Below are 21,683 nucleotides of genomic sequence, written 5' to 3'. Positions count from 1 at the left end.
AAACTAACTCTCCCAGTGTGGATGGTCAGCTGGCTCTGAACGGTGAAATAGATGATGTGGCAGGAACTCAAGGGACAGTTGGGCAGCATCACACTTGGGCATAGGCACCTTGATGGGTCACAGCTCATTTCACAAGTGGCTCTGAATGGCATACCCTTCTGGGTCCAGTGTGAGGCTCTGAATTAATGTGGCAAACAGTGTACATCTGGCCCTTGTCCTCATGGCATGCACTGATGTGTTGGACAACTGGACTATAAACCACTGAGAAAACAGATGAGCATCTAATCCAATTGCGAAGTGCATTACGAAGAGAATGGCAAGGTGCTTAGAGGGAGACTAACGGGGATGGAGGACCCCTTAGAAAAAGGGCCAGGTGGGAACTCACTGATGAGCTGAGCATCGTGGTCCGAGTGAGTAGCGCTTGGGAAAGAGCTCAGTGGATTCAGCATGGGTGGGTCAGACAGGGTATGTTTGAGCCCTGGCCCTGGCATTTGTGCATTACATACCTCTTCATCTCTTTGTGCCGTGTTTTTCTTATTTGTAAAGTGGGAATAATAACAGTATTATCCTCAAAGGTTAATTGATGTTATTACATGAGTTCATGCGCAAAAAATACTTAGAGAATTGCAGGGCTTGTGATGTGGGCTCCACACACATTATCCCAGCCCCACACATACATGCATATGCACATACACTAAAATCACAGCATGCCTGGAGCAGTGTGAGGGTTGAAAAAAGGAACAGAGGGTGAGGTGGGAGAGGTGAGCAGAGCAGGATCATGTGGGGTCCTGGAGGCTGAAATTAATTCTCAGGGCAAAGGAAGTTCACTGAAGTACTTTAGCAATGGTGAAGTGTGTTGTTTCTCATGCTTTTTAAAGATAAAAAATGTGTCAGGTGAAGATAGCAAAAGTGGAATCCAGGAAGCAGTTCTGAAACTATTCATAGAAAATGAAAAGCCGGCAATGATGATGAGGGCGTGAATGCACGCCTACTCAGTGTGATGTGAAGGCTACCGAATCCCAAACCCAAACAGAATTTTTCACACCAAGTTCTTGATGGCATCTTTATGCCGTGCTTGAAAATCTTCACTACCGAGTACTTTCTTTTATTGAACGCCTTTGTATTTTCAGGTCTGAGCTTGTGCAATTTTCACAATGACTTTGAAGGTAGGTTGCTGTAAGCCCCATCATACAGATAGGAGGAGGTTCAGAGAAATCCAAAAAGTTGCTTCAACCAACCCCGCCCCCAGGTAGTAAGGAGCAAAACCAGAATTGAAACCCAGCTCCGTTAGACTTGTGCTATTGATTGGCTTCGTTTTCTCTAGGTCTTATGACAACATGAAGATGTGTTTTCTTAGAGATAACCTATGTCCCTTTGCCATCAACATTTATATCCTTAGTTAAGTCACTAGACTAGCCAGACATTGGAGGGAATGGAATGTAGATCATAGTAACGATGATGAATGGGGAGGGAGGTGAGTGAGTGAGTGGACTGGAGAAAGGAAACATTTGGAATTCAGCACTTGACCCAAGAACTCAGGCCTCCATGAGGGGTCCTGGCGGCCAAGTACACTGGAGTATGGCATTATAAAATGAAGAGGGATGGGGGAAATAGCAGAAACATAATGAATATTTATATTTCCATAAATTTATCCATAACCATTGCTTGGACAAAAAAGTGTCAAAGGTGTGTGTGTGTGTGTGTGTGTGTGTATACATATATATGTATATATATGTATATACACCTTTATATATACTTATATAAATATATATATTTATATAAATATGCATACATTTATATAAATATATTTATATAAATATGTATATATTTATACAAATATATAATTTATTTATATAAATATTAACCCAAATTCTCTCACTGCATTCTTACAATCAGTTGTAAATGTAAATGAATACATTGTTATGCACCATTTTATAAGGGTGGAAAGCGAGGCCCATAGTTTTGACGTAAACTTACCCCCAGTCAGACACTTGGTGAGTAGTAGAGCTTCTCTGTAGAGGGCTCCTCTCCTTAGTTTAATGTCTTTACCAGGGAACCAAAGGCAAATTTCCTCCATGTTGTTTCACTTCACTGCACATGGGACCCCACCTGCCATGTTCAGACTCTGTGCTCAGTGCTGGTGCTGGCTGGGAGATAAAGAGTGGTATGAGTGAGTGGACATGATGTATACAGTTTGTGGACTGTGATTCTCACATGGCATGTGATAACAAAAACAGAGGGGTGTGCCCAGTGCTAGAGAAACCCAGAGTTCAGATGCGATATCTGTCTATGGGAGTGGGGCAAATGCATCCATGAATAATGATGAGATTGAGTTACTGCTTCAAAGACACACCACGTGCTGTATGTCTCAGCCTGCAAGAAATGCCACACTGGGAGCTAGAGATCTTTCTGCCCTTTCTCCATCCCGCTGTCCTCCTGCAGTACTGAGATGCACCAAACATTCTCATGCCTCTGTTCCCCCTCCTGGAGACACTGAGTCCCTCCTTTCCCTGGGGTAACTCCTACATATTGTTAAAGGCCAATATACCACTCACTTCCTCTAAGAAACCCTGTCTGAATCTACCCCCTTTGAACTGAGTCAGTTCAGTGAGCATTACTGTGAGCATTAATCTCTGCATTTGCCTTTAGAACCTCTGTGGGACACTATGTGGTCCTTCTACTCACTGCTGGGCACTAAAGGGGCTACCTAGGACCCAATTTCTACTCCACAATCTGGTGCAGTGGCAGAGTAGAAGCAATCAGAAGAGAATATTAGTATTGCGTACATAGTGACGTACGCACTGTGCACACAGTAATTTCAACTAGAGTGTGAGAAGCCAAAACATGACAGAACAAGAAGCTTGGGGCTACTTTGGCAACCTTGGGCAGTAAATATCTGAATCAAAATTGAAAAAAGCATCATTTGGGGTAAGAAGGTCAGGTGCCAACCAATAGAGTAACCTCAATAGGAACTAATCCTGTTATTTCAATTACTACTAATACCTCTCCTATCTATTATTGATTTAACACAAATAATGTGCCATGCACCATGAGTTCACACTGATGTGTCATCACTTTGTAAGTCTTAGCACATTTACTTCTCAAAGCAGTTTTCTCTAATGGATATAATTATCTTCATCTTATAAATAATACAATCACCTTAGACCAAGGTGACCCAACTAACAAACTATGGTCATCACAGTTGAGAATCCATTACCTTATCTATATCACAGTCCTCACTACTCCATGAGTGGTGGCAACTGTTGGTCTGTGGCCCCACTTTGGTCTGGGTGGAATCCTAGTTGAGATAACAGGCATAAATGCATTGATGAGGTAGGGAGGGGAGGTGCCGAGAAAGGTGGACATTTGTGAAAGTCTCTTGGACTGTTTCTTTTTAAAGTCTAGGTTTCCATCAGCAACCTTTTGGTTGGGACCACTTCATTCCATATAAATAAATTGTGCAATTGGGTTTTAAAACTAATTACAGAAAAGTATTATTTCATTTTCCTTTTCATTTCAGAACCTCAGATTCACAAAGAATGTTTCTAGATCCTTGGTGGAAAAAAACATTATCTTTGTGTATGCTCAGGCTGAGGATTTTAATTGCATGATGGATAATAGAAAAATTGAGTTTTCTTGGGTACTCAATTTTAGATAGAAAATCCCACTCCCTCCACATAATCACCACAATCCCACCCACAGAACATGGTATATAATGAATCAGTTTCAATGTATAATTAAACAGTCTTACATTTTTTTCTACAATAAAAGCTCATTATAGAAGTTTTTGTAATTAAAAAATAGAAAAGAAAACATGAAAATAACCTAGAACAACACATTCCAAATAGAATCTCTATTAGATTTTTGGCATAATTTGTTAGGTATGTTTGCACATACCTGGTACATAAGTTTATCTAAATCATGGTTACTTGACCTTCCCCCCCCCTTTTTTTTTTGCTTTGATAATAATGAATTGAATGTTTTCTATGAAAACACTAAAATGATAAATATCAACAGCACAGATAAGACAGTTATGGCAGGAATGTAGTACATTTGCCCTCTTTGTTCAAATACGAGTCTTCTTTTGCTGAGTATTTTATTTTTCCACTGAACCCAGTAGAAGCCTCAGAATCCTCCTCAACACAGCCTTCTAGGGAGACAGTACTATGTGGAGTTGGCATCATAATTATATCTATTTTTCATCTCTAATGTTGTGTCTGAGATGATGAGATCAAGTGCTTCTGACTGTCAGGAAGACAGATCATGGGAGATTATTCTAAGCCATCTGACGTAGTAAGCCAGACATAGGTACTTGCGGTATTCTCACCCTGTCCCCTCCAGCAAAAGCTGACATACCACTAATGAGAGTTTTTACTTCTAAATTGATGATCAGTTCACTTTGACTCAGTGTGTGGTGACTGCTTGTAAATGAATAATTCCCTTGAGTCTAATTAGGTTGGTTCTAGTCTACATGTTTCCTGTTGAGACTAGACCTGGCAGATCTCAAGAACATTTCTGTGAACTGGACACAAACTAATAAGGGAAACAGGAACAGCAGTCATGAGGATATGCACTGATTTTTCTCTCCCGCTCCTTCTTTGTTCCCAGAATCAGACGTTGCTGACTTTGATGGCCGAAGTTCACTTCTGTACAGGTTCAATCAGAAGTTGATGAGTACTCTCAAAGATGTGATCTCCCTGAAGTTCAAGAGCATGCAAGGAGATGGGGTCCTGTTCCATGGAGAAGGTCAGCGTGGAGACCACATCACCTTGGAACTCCAGAAGGGGAGGCTCTCCCTGCACCTCAACTTGGGTAGGCTCAGACTTCCCCTTCCAATGCCAAGGGATGGAGAGTCCCTTTACTCCACAGGTCACAGTGTCTGACACTTGCAGTGTATCTGGTGGAATTCACTGGAGCACAATCTAAGTAATATTGGTGGGGATATAAATGTTTAAGGCATATATAGCATTCTTTGACACAATATAACACTGATATGTAGGGAGAGTTGCAAATTCATTGTTATGTATTTATTGGCCTAACTACGTATTTATCCATTTAATTCTCTTAGTAACTCAAACTCTAAACAATCTTTCACAAGTTTAACTGTACACACATTTTATAAGGAGGCTTGTATATACACATTTTATAAGGAGGCTTGCTCAGAATTTATTCTATTAGGTACATTTAAGAAAGTTAAGTTTCAGAGGGAAAATGAAGGAGAAGCATTTTGGTTGCTCTGGGTTATTTTGTGTTGGGGAAGAGGGGACCATAAGTGTGAGGCAAAAAAATCTAAGTTTCTAGGCATTCCCGTGTCTTTTTAAGGGAAACTATTTTCTTTAGGTGCCCTTGCTGTACCAGGTTAAGTCCCAGACTCACCAGATTCCATTAAACTTAGTACAGAAGTACTCCTGCCTCCACACAGTTAGGACACAGCCTCCCACTGTGGGCTGGTGTCCATCAGGACCTGTTGCGCTACAGGCAGGTCGCGTTCATTGTGACCAATTTTTTATCCCAGAGAAAGAGGAGAGAGGCCCAGCCCCCTGTACGTGATCAAAGGCACTTCTGAAGGAAGGGTAAGTTGAGTGCAAAAGGCAGGAGCACAGTTCCCAAGGATGCAAACAAAAAAACAAAAGCAAAACAAAGCAAAACAAAACAAAAACGCTCTTCTATAGGAAAAAGAAAGAAAGGAAAAAAGAGATAAGCTGAAAAAAAAGTAAATGACTGTTTTTCGTAAGAATGACTCCCTGCTTCCCATCTGATATTTCCTAATATTAAAGGGAAAGGAAAATAGTTATCCTTTTGTCTTTACTATAAAATAGTAAAGAAGGAAAGAAATTGCAAAATGTAATTTGTAACATCAAGTTGCATGGAAGATTGACCAAAAAAAAGTTGCATGGAAAATTGACAAAAAAGTTAAATAAATTTTAGCAATTAGCTGAAGAGACATAAGAATGAATATTAGTGCCCCCAAACCAAACAATATAATTTTGAAGCATTTCTGAGGGTCTTCTTGGGGCCCCATGGTGACTGTAGGCAGGGATAGCAGAAAGAATCTCTAGATTTCAAATTAACTCAAAATTGACACCTAATATATTAGATTAAGTACACTCCAAAATACCTTTAAAAGTAGAATCTCACCTAGAAGAGAGTGGTAAAAAATTTTTGCTGGTAACCTCATTGGTTGTAATTACCATAACTAAAGAAGCAAGCATCAGAACTTTCTGAAGGCTGGGTGTCCAAATACTACACAAACATGCATCAATCCATTAACTCGTTTTCAGTTTTCCAGAAAGGAGATCAGATTAATGAAGCTGAGCATCCCAGTTACAAGTGGCTCACACAGCATTTTGAGTTGTGGGTAAAGTTGTTATTACTTATCAAGAGCAAAGCAGGTGTCTTCTACTGGTAACATTAAGAAATCTTTCAGTTACTACTGTTTAGATTCCCAATTCAGGTATGGCATTTCACATCCAAAACTCTGCTCCCACATACAAAATCTAATGTTGTAAACCAGATTCATTCATGGTGTGGATGGTAGAAATAGCATAGGTATGGTCATGTAACACGTTTTGTTTTGATTACAGATGTGCCATCAAATTATGTTATATTATTTTATTTTATTTATTATGTGATTTATTATGGTGAATGTCTTCTGAGCCTCAGTTTCCTTATTTCTAATCTGGGGCTAATGACTTGTCTTGCAGAGTATGGACATGAAAACCAAGAACACTATAAATACGTTTTCTATAGCAATGAGTAAACATGGACAAATGCCAAAAATAGAAGCTCAGTATTGCTCATGTATTCCAACAATATCTGAATGCCTCACCCTGAACTATGCTGGCTTTTCTGAACATAAATGGAATATTAAGATGAATAGCACCGACTCCTTGCTACGATACGTAGATGGCAGGATAAGTCTTTCTTCCCAGTTTCCGTCTTCTCTATATTTCCATCCATGGTGGTAATTAAGTAAAACCTTACTTGGTGAATGATTAAGTAGTAAGAATATATTTTAGCTATATTCTGCATAGTTTAAAAATGTCTTCATCCTTTTTATCTGTTTCTGCAGCTCTTCCTTTTTATCGGTTTACCACAGTTGAGTGTTTTCTGTACTTACCTGTTTGAAGCAGTCACCTAGGATACTTCTTAAATAGCCTAAGTTTCTAGGTTCCTCTTCTAGAGAAACACTGCCACAGATTAGTACTTTAGCCCCTCCTACCTCATTACAGCTAGAAGATCTCTGGAAGCACTAAGCAAAGGGGAGTGATAATACCTTTGCTTTGCCCATAGTGGAAAATCTATTAATATAGGTTTTATAAGCACCAGAATAACACCTTGTTCATTTCTGTATCTCTAGCCTTTAGGAGAACTCCTTCCTAAAGTAGGTGCTTGAGGCAAATTGAGTACATTAGAAACAGGGTTTTCATCACAAATTTCATTATTCCTGTCGGGCTTGTTCACCTTCAAGTCTGCACTCCTGACTCCTCCATGATCCACCACTGTCTCTGACAATGGGGTATATTTACAGAGTATCCACAGTGTGGTTAGGTCCAGTCCAATCCTCAAGGAAGACTTATGGCATAAGTACATATTAGCCCCAGTTTACAGATATGAAATAGTAGGCTCAAAGAGGATAAATTACTTGTGCCATTTACACAGACTGTGGTTAGTGTAGCTACCATTACAATCTACTTATATCTAACCAGGTGTTTTGCTATTAATTTTAGATTATAAAATACATATCAGTTTTTAAAAAACTGAAAATAATATAAAAAAGGAAAAAAATCCAAATCCTACAACCTGATTATCTCTTTTACTAACATTTTAGTATCTTTTCAATATTTATCTTACTTATTTATATGAATTCTTTAAATATTATTTTAAAATACTGTTCTTTTCCTGTTGTCACATAGCCTCAAAGGGGAAAGAGTTTATGACATCCATGATCAGGTTTGTTCTGTTAAAAAAATGAATCAGAAAAGCAATAGAAATATAGGAGAGCTGAGAGACAGAGAGAAAGAGAGGCAGGATTCAAGTTAACGGGTTAAAGAATAGCGCTGGTCAAATAAAGAGAGTTTTGGGTTTTCCCTCTCCAATTTATATGGACATTTCAGCCATGTCTCCTTTAGTAACAATTCTTCATCTGCAATGTGTATTCATTTTCTAATCAGTTACTTGCAATTCAGAAATTCAGGCTAAGAGTGAAGAAGTCCAGCACCGTGGTCAGCTGCTCAGGATGGCTTTGTGGCTATACCTAGTGTTCTTTTCTAGTGATGCTCTTTGATGAGTATCCAATTTACATTACATAGTTACCCTAACCCTTACTGTGTCTGGCTTGGGTAGAGACTGTCCTACGGAGAAATTGAACTATGTGGTTCCTCTTTGCCTACTTTCTTAGAGTGGAACATTGGTATTTTCCCGGAACTACTAAATGGGAAAGATATTTCTTCTTTCAATCCATAAGGGGGTTAGACATGTTTCCTTTCTCACTTTTTACACATCTCATTCAAATTGCCAATGGTAGTCTGCCCTCTGCAGAATTACAATAGTCTGAACCCATTCCTGCAGGTAGAGAATCAAAGAGCGGAGATATTACGTGACAAGAGAACTGTTGTAAGAATGAAGAAGACATCAATAGTACATGCGGGTCACTCGTCCTTACAAGAGCCCAGTGTCTTTTGACTGAGGCAGGATGTTTATGCAATCCCCAATACATACGGCTGTAGTAAAGTGAGACTCAAGTGAGACTCCTAGAATAGAACAAACATCTGAGGAGCACCCGGGAGCTGAGTACAGGGTTCAGGCGCCAAAGCATGTGATTGCATAATCAACCATTGAGATGCCAGAGAAAGTTCTTTCCATTATCCAGAGAGTCAAATGAACATTCAATTTAGCTCTTTTGAAACTCAGGCATTTCAGTCAGCCAACTCACACATATTTATGGAATGTTTATCATGTTTCTCGAATTGTACTAAACACTATAAAAGTTTTTTCAGTTGCCATTTTTTGAGAGCCCACATTTAGGCATTGCATTAAACATTTAAAATACATATTTTATTTAAATTACACGACAATCCTACAATCTATATCCAAACCCATTAACAGATGAAGAACTGCTGGTCCGTGATTCCCAGTAAGTGGCTCAAGGTCACATAGCTGCATAGCTGTAGATACGGGATTATAGCCTTATCCAATCCTCCCCCAATTCTCTGATGTTAATCACTAGAATGTTATAAACTTTTACAAGACAAATAATAAAAATTACAAAACAATTCTAAAAAATGTTAAATATCAGGCAGACAATATGCATGTGTTAAGTTGTGAGAATGGAGAGATCAAACAGGAACAGAGGGATCCAGGATCAACCTTGAGCAATCTGGAGATTTTATTATGGAGAGGGGAGAAAAACAGGCATTTCATTCAAAGAATCAATGGGATAAAATGCACCACATTTTTCATAAATTCTGTCATTATGTAATAAGAATAGGTAAAACAAGTACAGTAAATAAGGCACTGAATTCTGCACTGGGAGTTAAAAGTTGGATTTATCAGTATCTATATTCAAGAGGCTCTCAACCTAGTAAAATAGTTATTTCTACTTACCTTTTAGCTTGGTTATAGTAATTGGAAATTAAATAACTATGCATCATCAAAATCATGTAAGAAATGTATTAAGATAATGTTTGCGAAGATAGCAAAGTCACAGAAGATGGACACAAGTTAGACACCACAGTAGAGCAACAGCTCCTAAATCTGGAGAGTGTCAGTCAATACGATTGAGAAATTTCTTAACAACTAAGGACATGTGTTTCATGCTTTAGAGAAACATAGAGACTTGCTCTGGATTGAAGGTCAAGTCCATTGAAATCACATTGTTTCCTGTCCGTTTCTTATTTTCTCCAGGGCTCTCACTTAGATACGTAGGAGACCACTCACTAGCCTTGCATATTCCAAACAAAGTTGAAAGGGAGTACCTTTATAATACTGGCTGGGACAGGGAGGTGCAATTTGTCTTCTCATTCTGTGTCATGTCCTCCCTTCTTAGTGTTGCCCCATTTTACTTTTCTACAGCTCTCTGTTTTCCAATCCATTAAATTCCTTTGCAAACGAATGTCCTCCCTTCCTACTAAGCTACACAACTTACATGCGTATATGGGAGATACAGATAGTAAGAGCGTGAGAAATGAGGGAGAATGAGAGTATCCATTTTTCCACTAAAAGTAGTGGAGAGAGTTTTAGCTTTGGAGTCAAATAGAATTGGGTTGTAACCCCAATTCTTTGAGTCCTTAGGTAAATCTTCTGGCTTCTTGGAGAGTAACCTTTCTGCAGGGTTATTATGGTCACGAATAATTAGAACAACATATGTGAAGTGTTTAACTTGTGTGAGAAGCTTAAGAAATACAAGTGAATATCGGTGTTGATAATCTGACAAATTAAAGGTGGGTGGAAAAGTTGATTCTGATGATCTGATAGAGGCAGTCATGAGGGAATTCACATGAGTGGCCACCTGTTTTATCAATAGTGAATCAAACCCTTTTCAAGAATGACTTTTTTTTTTTTTTTTTTGCTCAAATACAATCTTAAACACGAGAGTTCCCATCCCCTTTTTCCCAGGCTGTCTGAAATTCACAGATTATGAAAGTTAAAGTGGTATCCATGTTTGAACAGTTAAGATAAGACCTAGCAAGAAGATTTAATCAAACAAGGCATTTGGGTGAAAACAGTGCCACATGCATGCCCTTTACCAGAAAATGTGAGTTCTAAGTAAGGGTGAAAGAATTGGCATGCGTATCCACAGCATCTTGAGGTGGAGGGAGAATAAATAGGTAAAGTTAAACATGTTTTGCAAACATTTCAAGCTTCCTATAAAAATTGTTGTATTTCTTAAGGCCTTGGGTAGTATATATATTATTTCATTTTAACTATATTTTAAACCACATGAAACAAGTTTTATTTCATTAGAAATAATTTTTTTTTTTTTTTTTTTTTTTTTTTTTTTTTTTTTTTTTTTTTTTTTTTTGAGACGGAGTCTCACTCTGTCCCCAGGCTGGAGTGCAGTGGCCGGATCTCAGCTCACTGCAAGCTCCGCCTCCCGGGTTTAGGCCATTCTCCTGCCTCAGCCTCCCAAGTAGCTGGGACTACAGGCGCCCGCCACCTCGCCCGGCTAATTTTTTGTATTTTTTAGTAGAGACGGGGTTTCACCGTGTTAGCCAGGATGGTCTCGATCTCCTGACCTCATGATCCGCCCATCTCAGCCTCCCAAAGTGCTGGGATTACAGGCTTGAGCCACCGTGCCCGGCCAGAAATAATTATTTCCCTTTTCTATTTCTGATCCCAAAGTTAGTTTCTGTCTAGTTTTATTGTTTTTGTCCTTCACAATTGCCCATGAAAACTTTTATCTTTGTCTTAAGAAATTAGAAACTAGTTAAAACTAGTAATTGAACCTCAAATGCCACTGAGATAAAACTTAAAATCGATATTCTAAGATTTTAAGAATGACAATTTCTTGAGAATTAAGTGTTTTGTGATCTCTAATAATGGAAATTTCTATGGAAAACGAAACGTTTCTGAGGACTACCATCCTACTCTTCTCATAAATACAATTCTAAACATCCTTTTATAATGAAGAGCAGAAATTTTCTTTTCCTAATTTTTTAACCAAACCAAGTTTCACTAAACTTGTTTTGATATAAGATATCTGAGTGTTGGTATATAATAACTATATAATGGAGAAGGAGTGATGAGATTTATCCATAGGTGCTCCTTTTTGGTTAATTAATAAGTAACTTGTAATTCCCAAGAGATTCAATAATTACACATCTCTGATATATAGTCTTCAACAAATATACTATGCAGTGTCAGGATTGTGTTTTTAATTAAGTTTATTTTTCTCATTATCCAAAATAGTTATGCTCACTCTAAAATACAGAGAAAAGAAAAAAAACGATTGTGGTAAATGCATTATTCAATTTTACCCACACATAGTGCTTATTTGTGCCTTTTCCAGACTTGTATTTAGTCTATATTTTGTACGTTTGTCTTCTGCTCATGTATATTTTAAATCAGTATAGTCTAATTATTGAGTATTCTATTTATTAAATATTACTTTTAATGTTATCAAAAAGGGCAGTCACAACTTTTGAAATAATGTATTTTATAAATATTTTGATGGCTATTTAATATAATACTTCATCCAGTGAGTCTACCTAAATGTACTCAGATTTTTTTCTCCTTCCAAATTATTGCATATTATATGCAATTTTTAAATCACTAGCCACTTAAAAATTTTTCCACAACATTTCAGCTTGCTTTTTTAGAATACATTTACAGAAAGTGGTTTACTAGGCAAAAAGTTGTGAACATTAGTTTAAGACCCTTGATACTAACTGAAATGTTTTTCCATAAAATTGGTGGGACTCAATTTTGCATTATCTTTGGGCATATATATACATATACACACACACACACACACACACACACACACACACTAAGTAAATGAACAATGTAAACAAGGGCATATATATATATGTATCTTTGGGCATATATATATATGCACAAAGTAAATGAAAAATGTAAACAAGGAGCAATGCTAATCCACTTTTGAGAAAAGGTCAACAAATTGCTCTAAGTATTCATAAAAATTTCATGAGCTACTTTGCATAAAATGATAAGTGTGTTAATTAAGTTTGTGGTTTCATTAGATGCAGTAAATGAAAGGTAGTCACTATTTATTTAAGAAGAAGTACTTTTATTTTCCTAAAGTCTTAAAATTATAAGAAACAGAATTGTTGGATGCAATGAGAGTAGCAAACTTTCTGAGCCAAAGTTAAGACCCAGGAGAGAAAGGACTGACATTAAACCTTGAAGAGGGTAAAGGTAAGGTTACTGATGCTGGCTCTGCTTCCCACTCTTCTACACCACGGAGATGTTCCTGTCCATTGAGATGGTGGTGATGATGGTGTCAGTGGATGCAAGAAGGGTACAGTGAGCAACAACCAACATAACCTACTACTGGAAGCTTTAGGATTTGAAGATCCAAATCATGTACTTAGATTGCCTTGATCCAGTCAACATAACAAATACGACCCTATCCAATTTACTAGTGTTCTCCTGCCATTTGAAAGTTATACAATCTATTTCACTAACTAAGACCACTCAAGGATTTTAAAATAGTGGAACTGAGACAATTTGGTAGCCATCTCAAAACATAAAGGTAGAACTGTGTCTCATACAGTACATCAGCAAAAATTTCAGTGGAAAGGAAGTAGAGAAAACTAGAAGAATTCGTCAGTGATCTCAGAATAAGGAGAACCATTTAAACTATGATACAAATCCAGAATTAATAAGAAAAATGATGGATTTGTTCCCAATGCACAAATACCTGAGTAGTGAATTTAAAAAATCAATCAAACAAACAAAAACAGAAAAACAACATCAAAAAACAAATAAAGAAAGGCAAAAAGATATTTTCAAAATTCATATCACAGGCAAAATATAGGAAGAGACAGTTCAAAGAAAAGGAAATAAAACTAAAAAGATTTTCCACCTCATTCTTATTAAAATAAATGCATATTAAAATTACTCAGAAATACACTTTTTTAACCTACCAGGCAGGCAAAAATTTAACGCTAGACCATCTGTTGTTGACAAGCCTGTGGTAAAGGCACTCCTAGGCATTTAAATAGGCACGGTCTTTATATAGGACATTTTGGCAGCATTTGTCAAAATTGCCAACGTGAAAGCCTTTGTCCTCCAATTCTTCATCTAAGAATGAATGCTACAAATATGCTTGTGCCCAAGCAAGATATTGTCCACATAATAAAGTATTTCAACAGTTTTAGAGATCTAAAGTAAGTAGAAACATCTAAATTTGTATCACTAAGAGCTCATTAAGTGAAATATGATATGTTCTATATATCATATATATGATCATATATAATTATGTATCATATTACATGTATATAGATCATATATATTATATGTATACATATTAGAGCATGGAATACTATGCAGTTATAAAAAGGATGGGAAAGCTCTTTATATTTTGATAAAGATTTTCAGGATAGATTAAATAAAAATAGAAAGTTGGAGATAAATGCACATTGTATTTTACCATCAGGGTAAAAAATTAAATGAGTAGAAATAAAGAAAATCTATGTTTGCTGCTTGCATACACCTAATATTTTTCTGGAAGCACGAGCAAGATGTTAACAGCAGTGATTACCTGGGGCTATGGAAGATGAGCAGATGGAGGAAGTGAGGAAGTGAGGAAGGGAGGGAGGGCGGGTGTGTTACTATACCCAAAGTTACATAAAAAATAAAATCAGTTTGACTGATTCATAATATTGATAAAATTTATCTTGTGAAGCAGGATTGTGTGGAAAATATTAAAATATTTTATTTTAATCATTATTATTATTGGCTCTATTAAAGAACTCACGAGATCATTAAAGACACAAACAGCACATAGAACAAACAAGTTGGAGAAACGGTGTAATTCCTTACCCTGTTTTTTGTGGTTGTTGGTGGTGGTGGTTTTGTGTGTGTGTGTTTGTGTGTGTGTGATGTATAATGAGTTTAAATTTTCAAATGTTTAGAATTTGGACTTATTAATAAATTATTGTTCAATGCCTTTCTTATTTTAAGAAAAAAATGAGATGTAGCTCAATTTCAAAGTGAAAACTCCAATATTAAATCTACCTGCCTTGTTACATCTAGAACTGACAGTTTATAAAGCGTAAAGTTTCCTTCAGCCAATGTTAGCTCCTGAATCATTTCATCTTACAAATAAAAACTGTGTGTGGGGTGGCGGTGGTGGTGTTCTTTATTCTATCTCCATCAGCTGGAGGCCACCTCCTGCCACGCCTCATCATTACTTGGATCCTATTCTTCCTGTACTCTTCTCGCCTGAGCCTTGTTATGCCCCATCTATCCAGATTATGGCCAATCTTATAGCCAGTCTTACCTTCTAATCCAATTCCCACACAGCTGCCAAAATAACCTTTCTTAAAAGTAATCTGCTGGCCGGGCATGGTGGCTCACACCTATAATCCCACCACTTTGGGAGGCAGGGGCGGTGGATCACTTGAGGTCAGGAGTTGGAGACGAGCCTGGTCAACATGGTGAAAACCCGTTTCCACCAAAAACATAAAAAATTTGCCTCGTGTGGTGGCCCCCGCCTGTAATCCCAGCTACTCTGGAGGCTGAGGCAGGAGAATCACTTGAACCTGGGAGGCAAGCGTTGCAGTGAGCCCAGATCGTGCCATTGTACTCGCTCCAGCCTGGATGACACAGGGAGACTGCATCTCAAAAACAACAACAACAACAACACCCACAACAACAACAATACCCACCAACCAACCAAACAAACAAAAAAACACAGTAATCTGCATTAGTAACCTCTGCCTACTCAACGTTCCATTTCTTAAAAAAGAGGTAAACCGTGTAACCTAGCATACAAAGTCCTGGATAATGGGATCCAGGCTGACGAGCTCCTGGCACTCAGCCGCTGGAAGTCTTGGGCCATGCTCCCCTACATTTCTAACCCTGGCTGCTGCTTCTCCTGGCCTTGCAACCATGCTCCTCCTTCCCTCATGTTTCAACCTGTCTCTGCTGCGTAAGGAGGGTTTCATAGCACCACACTCTGCATTTCCATGGCTCTGTGCAGTAAGTGCTGGAAACCTGCATATGTTTTATAGATTTATTTGATTAGCATCTCTACACTAAGACCTTCAGAGAGGACAGTATACCTTTAAACTCCGTGTCTCCTTGATACATTACCTGTCACTGTGCCCAGCTCAGGTAGATCACAATACCTTTCTTTTCTTTTTTAGATGGAGTTTTGCTCTTGTGGCCTGGCCCAGGCTGGAGTGCAATGGTGTGATCTCAGCTCACTGCAACCTCCACCTCACAGGTTCAAGTGATTCTCCTGCCTGAGCCTCCCAAGTAGCTGGGATTATAGGCACCTGTCACCTTGCCTGGCTAATTTTGTTTTGTTTTGTTTTGTTTTGTTTTTTTAGTAGAGATGAGATTTCACCACATTGACCAGGCTGGTCTCAAACTCCTGACCTCAAGTGATCTGCCTGCCTTGGCCTCCCAAAGTGGTGGGATTACGGGTGTGAGCCACCACACCTGACTCACAATACCTTTCCATAGGAGGAAGAAAGGGAGGGAGAAAAAATGAAAACATCTTTTAATTCATCAGCGTAATCCATCAAAGAATGAAAACTAAGAAGCTGTGCAACAAACAGTGAATAAACCCATGAAACCAAGTCAGCTATTAATTCACCAGCTTCACTTTTCTAATTACAATGAGTTTGATGCCCCCAGCCCTATAGGAAGCATCCAAGTTACTCAGTGAAGGGAATGGTGCTTTGGGCGGTTTTGGAGGTGGGAGTGAGCAGCCTTCGGGGAAGTGGCGGCTCCTGCCTGCTGAACATCACACCGTTGAACAGGCTGCTGCAGCTGTACTGGAGAAAACACTTCCCCAGAGGGAGGAGAGAGACATTTAGCTTTCAGTTACTAAGGGACTTAATATATAAAATGTTGCAAAAATTGAAAATGTCTATATACACAAACGTTAGTTCTATTTAATTGTTCATTTTGCTAAGGTTGAAGCAATTTCCGCGGGGGAAGATAGAAGCTGTAATCTTTTTGGTAGAAGGGTATGGCCAGGGACTTCCATAAAAGTGAGAGAGAAGGAGGGGGAGGGAGAACCAGGCAGTTGGATTGCAAAGCATGCCTTTCCAGCTGTATCTCTCATGTCTTCTCAAGGGGGTCTTGCAAACTCAACAGAAGCTCAATCATCAACAGTATGACTTGAGCCATGATCCATAGCTGTGGTCAAAGTAAAAAGGACGAGGCAGACCTCCATTCAAGTCCTGACTGTACCTGAGGCATGCATGCCTCATCTCCCTGAGCCTCAAGGTTCCTATTTGTCAAATGGAGATGATAATTTTCCCTTAGAGGATTAAAGATGAAGGCTATTTCTTCCTAAGTGCCGTGCATACAGTAGGTACTCAGCCATGGCATATGGGATGATTACTTCCTTGCCTCTGCTTTTGCCCAGAAACTTACTAGCTGTCTTCCCTTTACGTATCCCAGCTTTACTCCTCCTCCTAGGCACAGCTCCTAATTGGCTTTCTCCACTCAAGAACCATTCAAACTCAAAGAATATTCATTCTTTCTAAAAACAAAATCCCCATTTTCCATCATATTTATGTAGCCATAAGGACATAGTTCCTTTTATTATTTATTTTTTCAAGTCTTGAAAACATGCCCTATTTTGTCTGGAAGGAGGTATGCATATTGAATTTGATTCTGGAATCTGTGGGCAAAGCCTGTTATTACTTCCCAGGTCCAGCACAGTTCCTGGTCCGTAGGGAGACATAATTCTTTGCCTTTAGAACAGAGATAGCTGCCTTTGCTTGTGGAGCATTCTGGTGTGCAAAGCTGCCCTTGGACACAGACATCATCCTGCCTTCCTCCCCTCTTCACAGATGACAGCAAAGCGCGGCTCAGCAGCAGCCTGCCCTCTGCCACCCTGGGCAGCCTCCTGGATGACCAGCACTGGCACTCGGTCCTCATCGAGCGGGTGGGCAAGCAGGTGAACTTCACGGTGGACAAGCACACACAGCACTTCCGCACCAAGGGCGAGACGGATGCCTTAGACATTGACTATGAGGTGAGTTGATCCTCCCTGCACCTCCCAGGCCCCTTGCTTCAATGAACGCAGCAAGAAAATCAGTGAGCAGAGCAACTGAGAGAAGTGGTGGGGCACTGAGGAGTCTTACCCTGGGACTTACCTCCTCCATCTATGCCAGATAGTCTACAAGGAAAGGCGTGCAGCCAGAGAATCTGACCAGTGAGGGAGTGAGGGTTAAACCACAAGATAGCAGGTGTGTGCATTTTAAAGTCAGCAGGTCTCCTCATTTTTTATTTTTATTTTTTTTTCTGCTTGTAACCTTTCTGTGCCACTGCCTAGTCCCTTGGTTATGTACCTCCTCAAAAAAAAAAGACTTCAGTTATCTGTGGTGATGAAAGATATTTAAATTATAAACAAAACCCATGGAATCTAAAACCTGCAGTCAAGACACTACCCTTTGACTTTCACTCTTCCGATGCAAACTTTTGACTAATACCATGGTGAGCTGTTTCTTCCCTGCTGTCTTGTAGAAGAGGTACGGTGAAATGCACCAATTCTACAATACAAAGAAAGTTGCACAAAGCTCTGCAAACTGGCAGCCAAGAGTTCGCCATTTTTGCTAGTAGTTCAGTTCAAGGAATGCGTATTGTGCCCCTGCTGTACACCAGGCTCTGCTGGGCCATAAATATTCAGTCTCTGAGTTGGAGAAACTGAGATAAGCCCTTGCAGAACAAGGAGGTAAAGGCTACAGTGGATGAAGCCCCTGTCACTGAAGGTTTGGAATATAGAAATTTTATATTTATATAGGAAACGGGACATTTAATTCAACCTTGAAAAATAGCAGAAGTTTTCTAGCAGGAGAAGCTGCTAAGTCTTGAAAGAATAGGGTGAAAAGATTGGGGAGGCATGACAGAGCGTGGTTTAAAAAATGTCAAACAGTCCAGTATTTATGGAATTCAAAAGAATGGGCCATCAGTGGTGTGTTTGAGTCAGCTTCTTACCAGTTTATGAGTTTCAAGTTGTAGATTTTCAGAAATTTTTGTGAGCTCTTGGTTAACCTAGCCATTATTAAAAATTAAGTTGGCTGGGCGTGGTGGTTCACGCCTGTAATCTCAGCCCTTTGGGAAGCTGAGACCAGCAGATCATGAGGTTGGGAGATAGAGACCATCCTGGTTAACATGATAAAACCCCGTCCTTACCAAAAACACAAAAAATTTGCCAGGCGTGGTGGTGGGTGCCTGTAGTCTCTCATACTTGGGTGACTGAGTCAGGAGAATCGCTTGAAACCAGGAGGCGGAGCTTGCAGTGAACCTAGATTGTGCCACTGCACTCCAGCCCGGGAGACAGAGCGAGACTCCATCTTAAAAATACTACTACTAATAATTAAGTTATATAAACGTGAAATTAGTTTTAAAAGCTAATAAACTCATTGATTTCTAATTATTTCACTATATTATATTGATTTGCTGTCTCTTTTAACCAAAGGTGCTCTGGAGGAATTGCATGACTATTCTATCTGTGTTGTGGGGATACTGTATGTTGGGCTGCGACCACACAGCTCTCCCCAATTCCATGTTCAGTGAAATCCCTTTGACAGCTTGAAGTCTACCATAGTGGAAATACTTATACCACAGAGGTTGACATACATTACAAATCAGGGACTGCTTTATTGTTTTGAGGATTGTCTAAACCAGGGGTCCGAAAACTACCTGGCTTGTCTGGCTGGAGGCCTATTTTTTTATGATGCGTGAGTCAAGACTAATTTTTACATTTTTAAAGGGTTGTAAAGGAAATAAAGAAATCTTTCAAAAAGAATATATGACAGAGACTTTATGTGCTACAGATAAAATCATTCAACAAAAGTCAGCAAAAGTATTCTATAAAACTCAGCTGGTTGTACAGAACTGACAATAATAGATTATTGCATATTTTATCATTATTCATAAATTGTGTGCTACACATTGTTAATATCATTAAAATAATCTTATGTTTGGATACACAGTCATGGCACACCGACACATACATACCTGTGTGTGTGTGTGTGTGTGTGTATTCCTGTGTCCCACCCTGGACAGCCTGCTAGGAGACAATTTCAATCACTAGTGGGATAGATAATCGAATGGTGGAGGTGGAGATGAATAATTGAAAAATCGGGACTTATGTTTTCAGTCACTATCATGAGAATAAGAGAGCTCTTTTGATCTTAACCTTAGTTTAGTAGACTGTGGATAAAATATGCCATTCATTAACTTCAAAAAAGAATTTGTCGCTCTTTGACTCAGAATACAAGATAACAGGTGGATATTTTTGAGTTGCTGAAAACTAGAAATCTGTGAATATCAATCACTCTCCTTTGTCGACTTGTTTAATTGATTGACAAAAGAAAGAACACACTCAATATTGGAACCACCTAAAAGAAAAGAGATGTCTTTTATAAACTCAAAGACAACAACAACAGCAGCAAAAAAAAAAAAAAAAAAAACCTATAAAATCATCTTGTCATTCCCCCCACATACGTTCCCTTTAATGTCCCAAAAGATGGTTCTAAAATTCACTCTGTTGCCAGATCTAACGTTTATTACAAGCCCATGTCTGCTTATTTTTTGTCTCTTGTGTATGGAATCTGTATGAAATCACAGCCGAGTGACATTACAGTGAAAATCAGCATTTAGGGAAATGAAATCCAATGAAGCTGGAACTGATTTCTTCAGGGCGTGCACGAAATATCTTGGTGCCTTATAAAATGTGCTCCCTAGGAAGGAGACACCTTGAAACGTCCCTCCAAAGCAACCTCTGCTTTAGGGAATTCAAGTCTTCTCCAGATTGTTCAGCCAGCTTGCTCCAATGATCATAAAAGAAGACAGATTGGTTGTAATAGTGGCGTTTGACATTAGCTGTACTGGAAGACAAGAGTTATGTGTCGGGAGAAGCCTCCAGCCTTTGAAGATTCACTCCGGAGTCTGTGTGGAGATGAAGGGACCCTGGTGTAGAAACCCTGTGTTCTACTTACCACATGACCACTAACTGGCTGTGTAAACCTGGAAAATAAAAATTTCTAACTTCAGTCATCCAGAAGCAAAATTCACACCCCTGTTGGAAGGAATGGAGCTAAACAGGATATATAAATCCAAGGTCTATTTTATCACAATGTTGCATATCAGTTAGAATCTACATTGATTTGCTTTCTGCCATGCACCCATATGTGCACAAATGAGGCCTGGATATCACCAGCTAGAGGATGACAGTCATGTCTTTGTGTGCCAATGACTAATTTTTGGAGCATGTACTACTCTGATACATACTTCTGTACCCTATCTAATTTCATACCAAAGCAAATACAATTATTCAAACCTATGTTTCTTTTCACTCTTCACCATGATGTGGTAATAATGGCAAGAAAAGGTAGTAGCTTTCATTCCTCATCTTACAGTACCTTAGGGATATCAATCAAATGACACAATGACTTTCTGTAAAGCAACTAGGGTGAACTTTGCTGCACTAAGATGTCTGCAGTGGTCTGTTTCCCTTCCTGCCCAGAAAGCAAACAGACAAGAGCTCACAGAATCTGCTGTCAAAAAAAAAAAAAAAAAAAAAGAGGCAGAATGTGATCCTTTACTTCTCATTAGAATGTCTTCTCAGTTTACATCACTTAACCCATGTTACTTCTCCAAATGCTGCGAGAGAAAGACTGTAGCAGCTCAGTTGACTTCCAGCCTGGAGCAGAAGGGCTTGAGAAAAAAGATATTTTTAGGACTTTAGAAAAAATAGTTCTTTTCTAACATTTTTGTAATCCAAGAAGTCTTTTCTTATCAAGACTGTTCAGTAATCTTGTTTTACATAGCTATTTTGTAAGCTCTTAAACTGTTGAAAACATATTTGAAAAATATATATGATTTAGGAGTCAGGCGCGGTGGTTTTTCTGTAGTCCCAGCTACTTGGGAGACTGAGGAGGGAGGATGGCTTGAACGCAGTTTGAGGCTGCAGTGAGCTATGATAGCACCACTGCACTCCAGCGTGAGTAGCAGAATAAAACCCT

The 21,683-nt window shown here is 38.9% G+C and overlaps 1 protein-coding gene across 1 annotated transcript in view; it reads left to right on the top strand.

Annotated features, from left to right (window-relative positions):
* Window positions 1-21,683, top strand: part of CNTNAP5 (contactin associated protein family member 5) — an 860,931-nt gene that overhangs the window by 379,709 nt on the left and 459,539 nt on the right. The window contains exons 5-6 of the mRNA XM_005572890.5: window positions 4,609-4,812; window positions 17,502-17,686. Coding sequence (XP_005572947.3) covers window positions 4,609-4,812; window positions 17,502-17,686 — 389 coding nt within the window. The remainder of the gene's footprint in view (window positions 1-4,608; window positions 4,813-17,501; window positions 17,687-21,683) is intronic.

Source organism: Macaca fascicularis, chromosome 12 (assembly GCF_037993035.2).
Source record: "Macaca fascicularis isolate 582-1 chromosome 12, T2T-MFA8v1.1".
Lineage (NCBI taxonomy): Eukaryota > Metazoa > Chordata > Mammalia > Primates > Cercopithecidae > Macaca > Macaca fascicularis.
The sequence above is the reverse complement of the archived record's forward strand: the minus strand, read 5'-3'. Positions and strand labels throughout refer to the sequence as shown.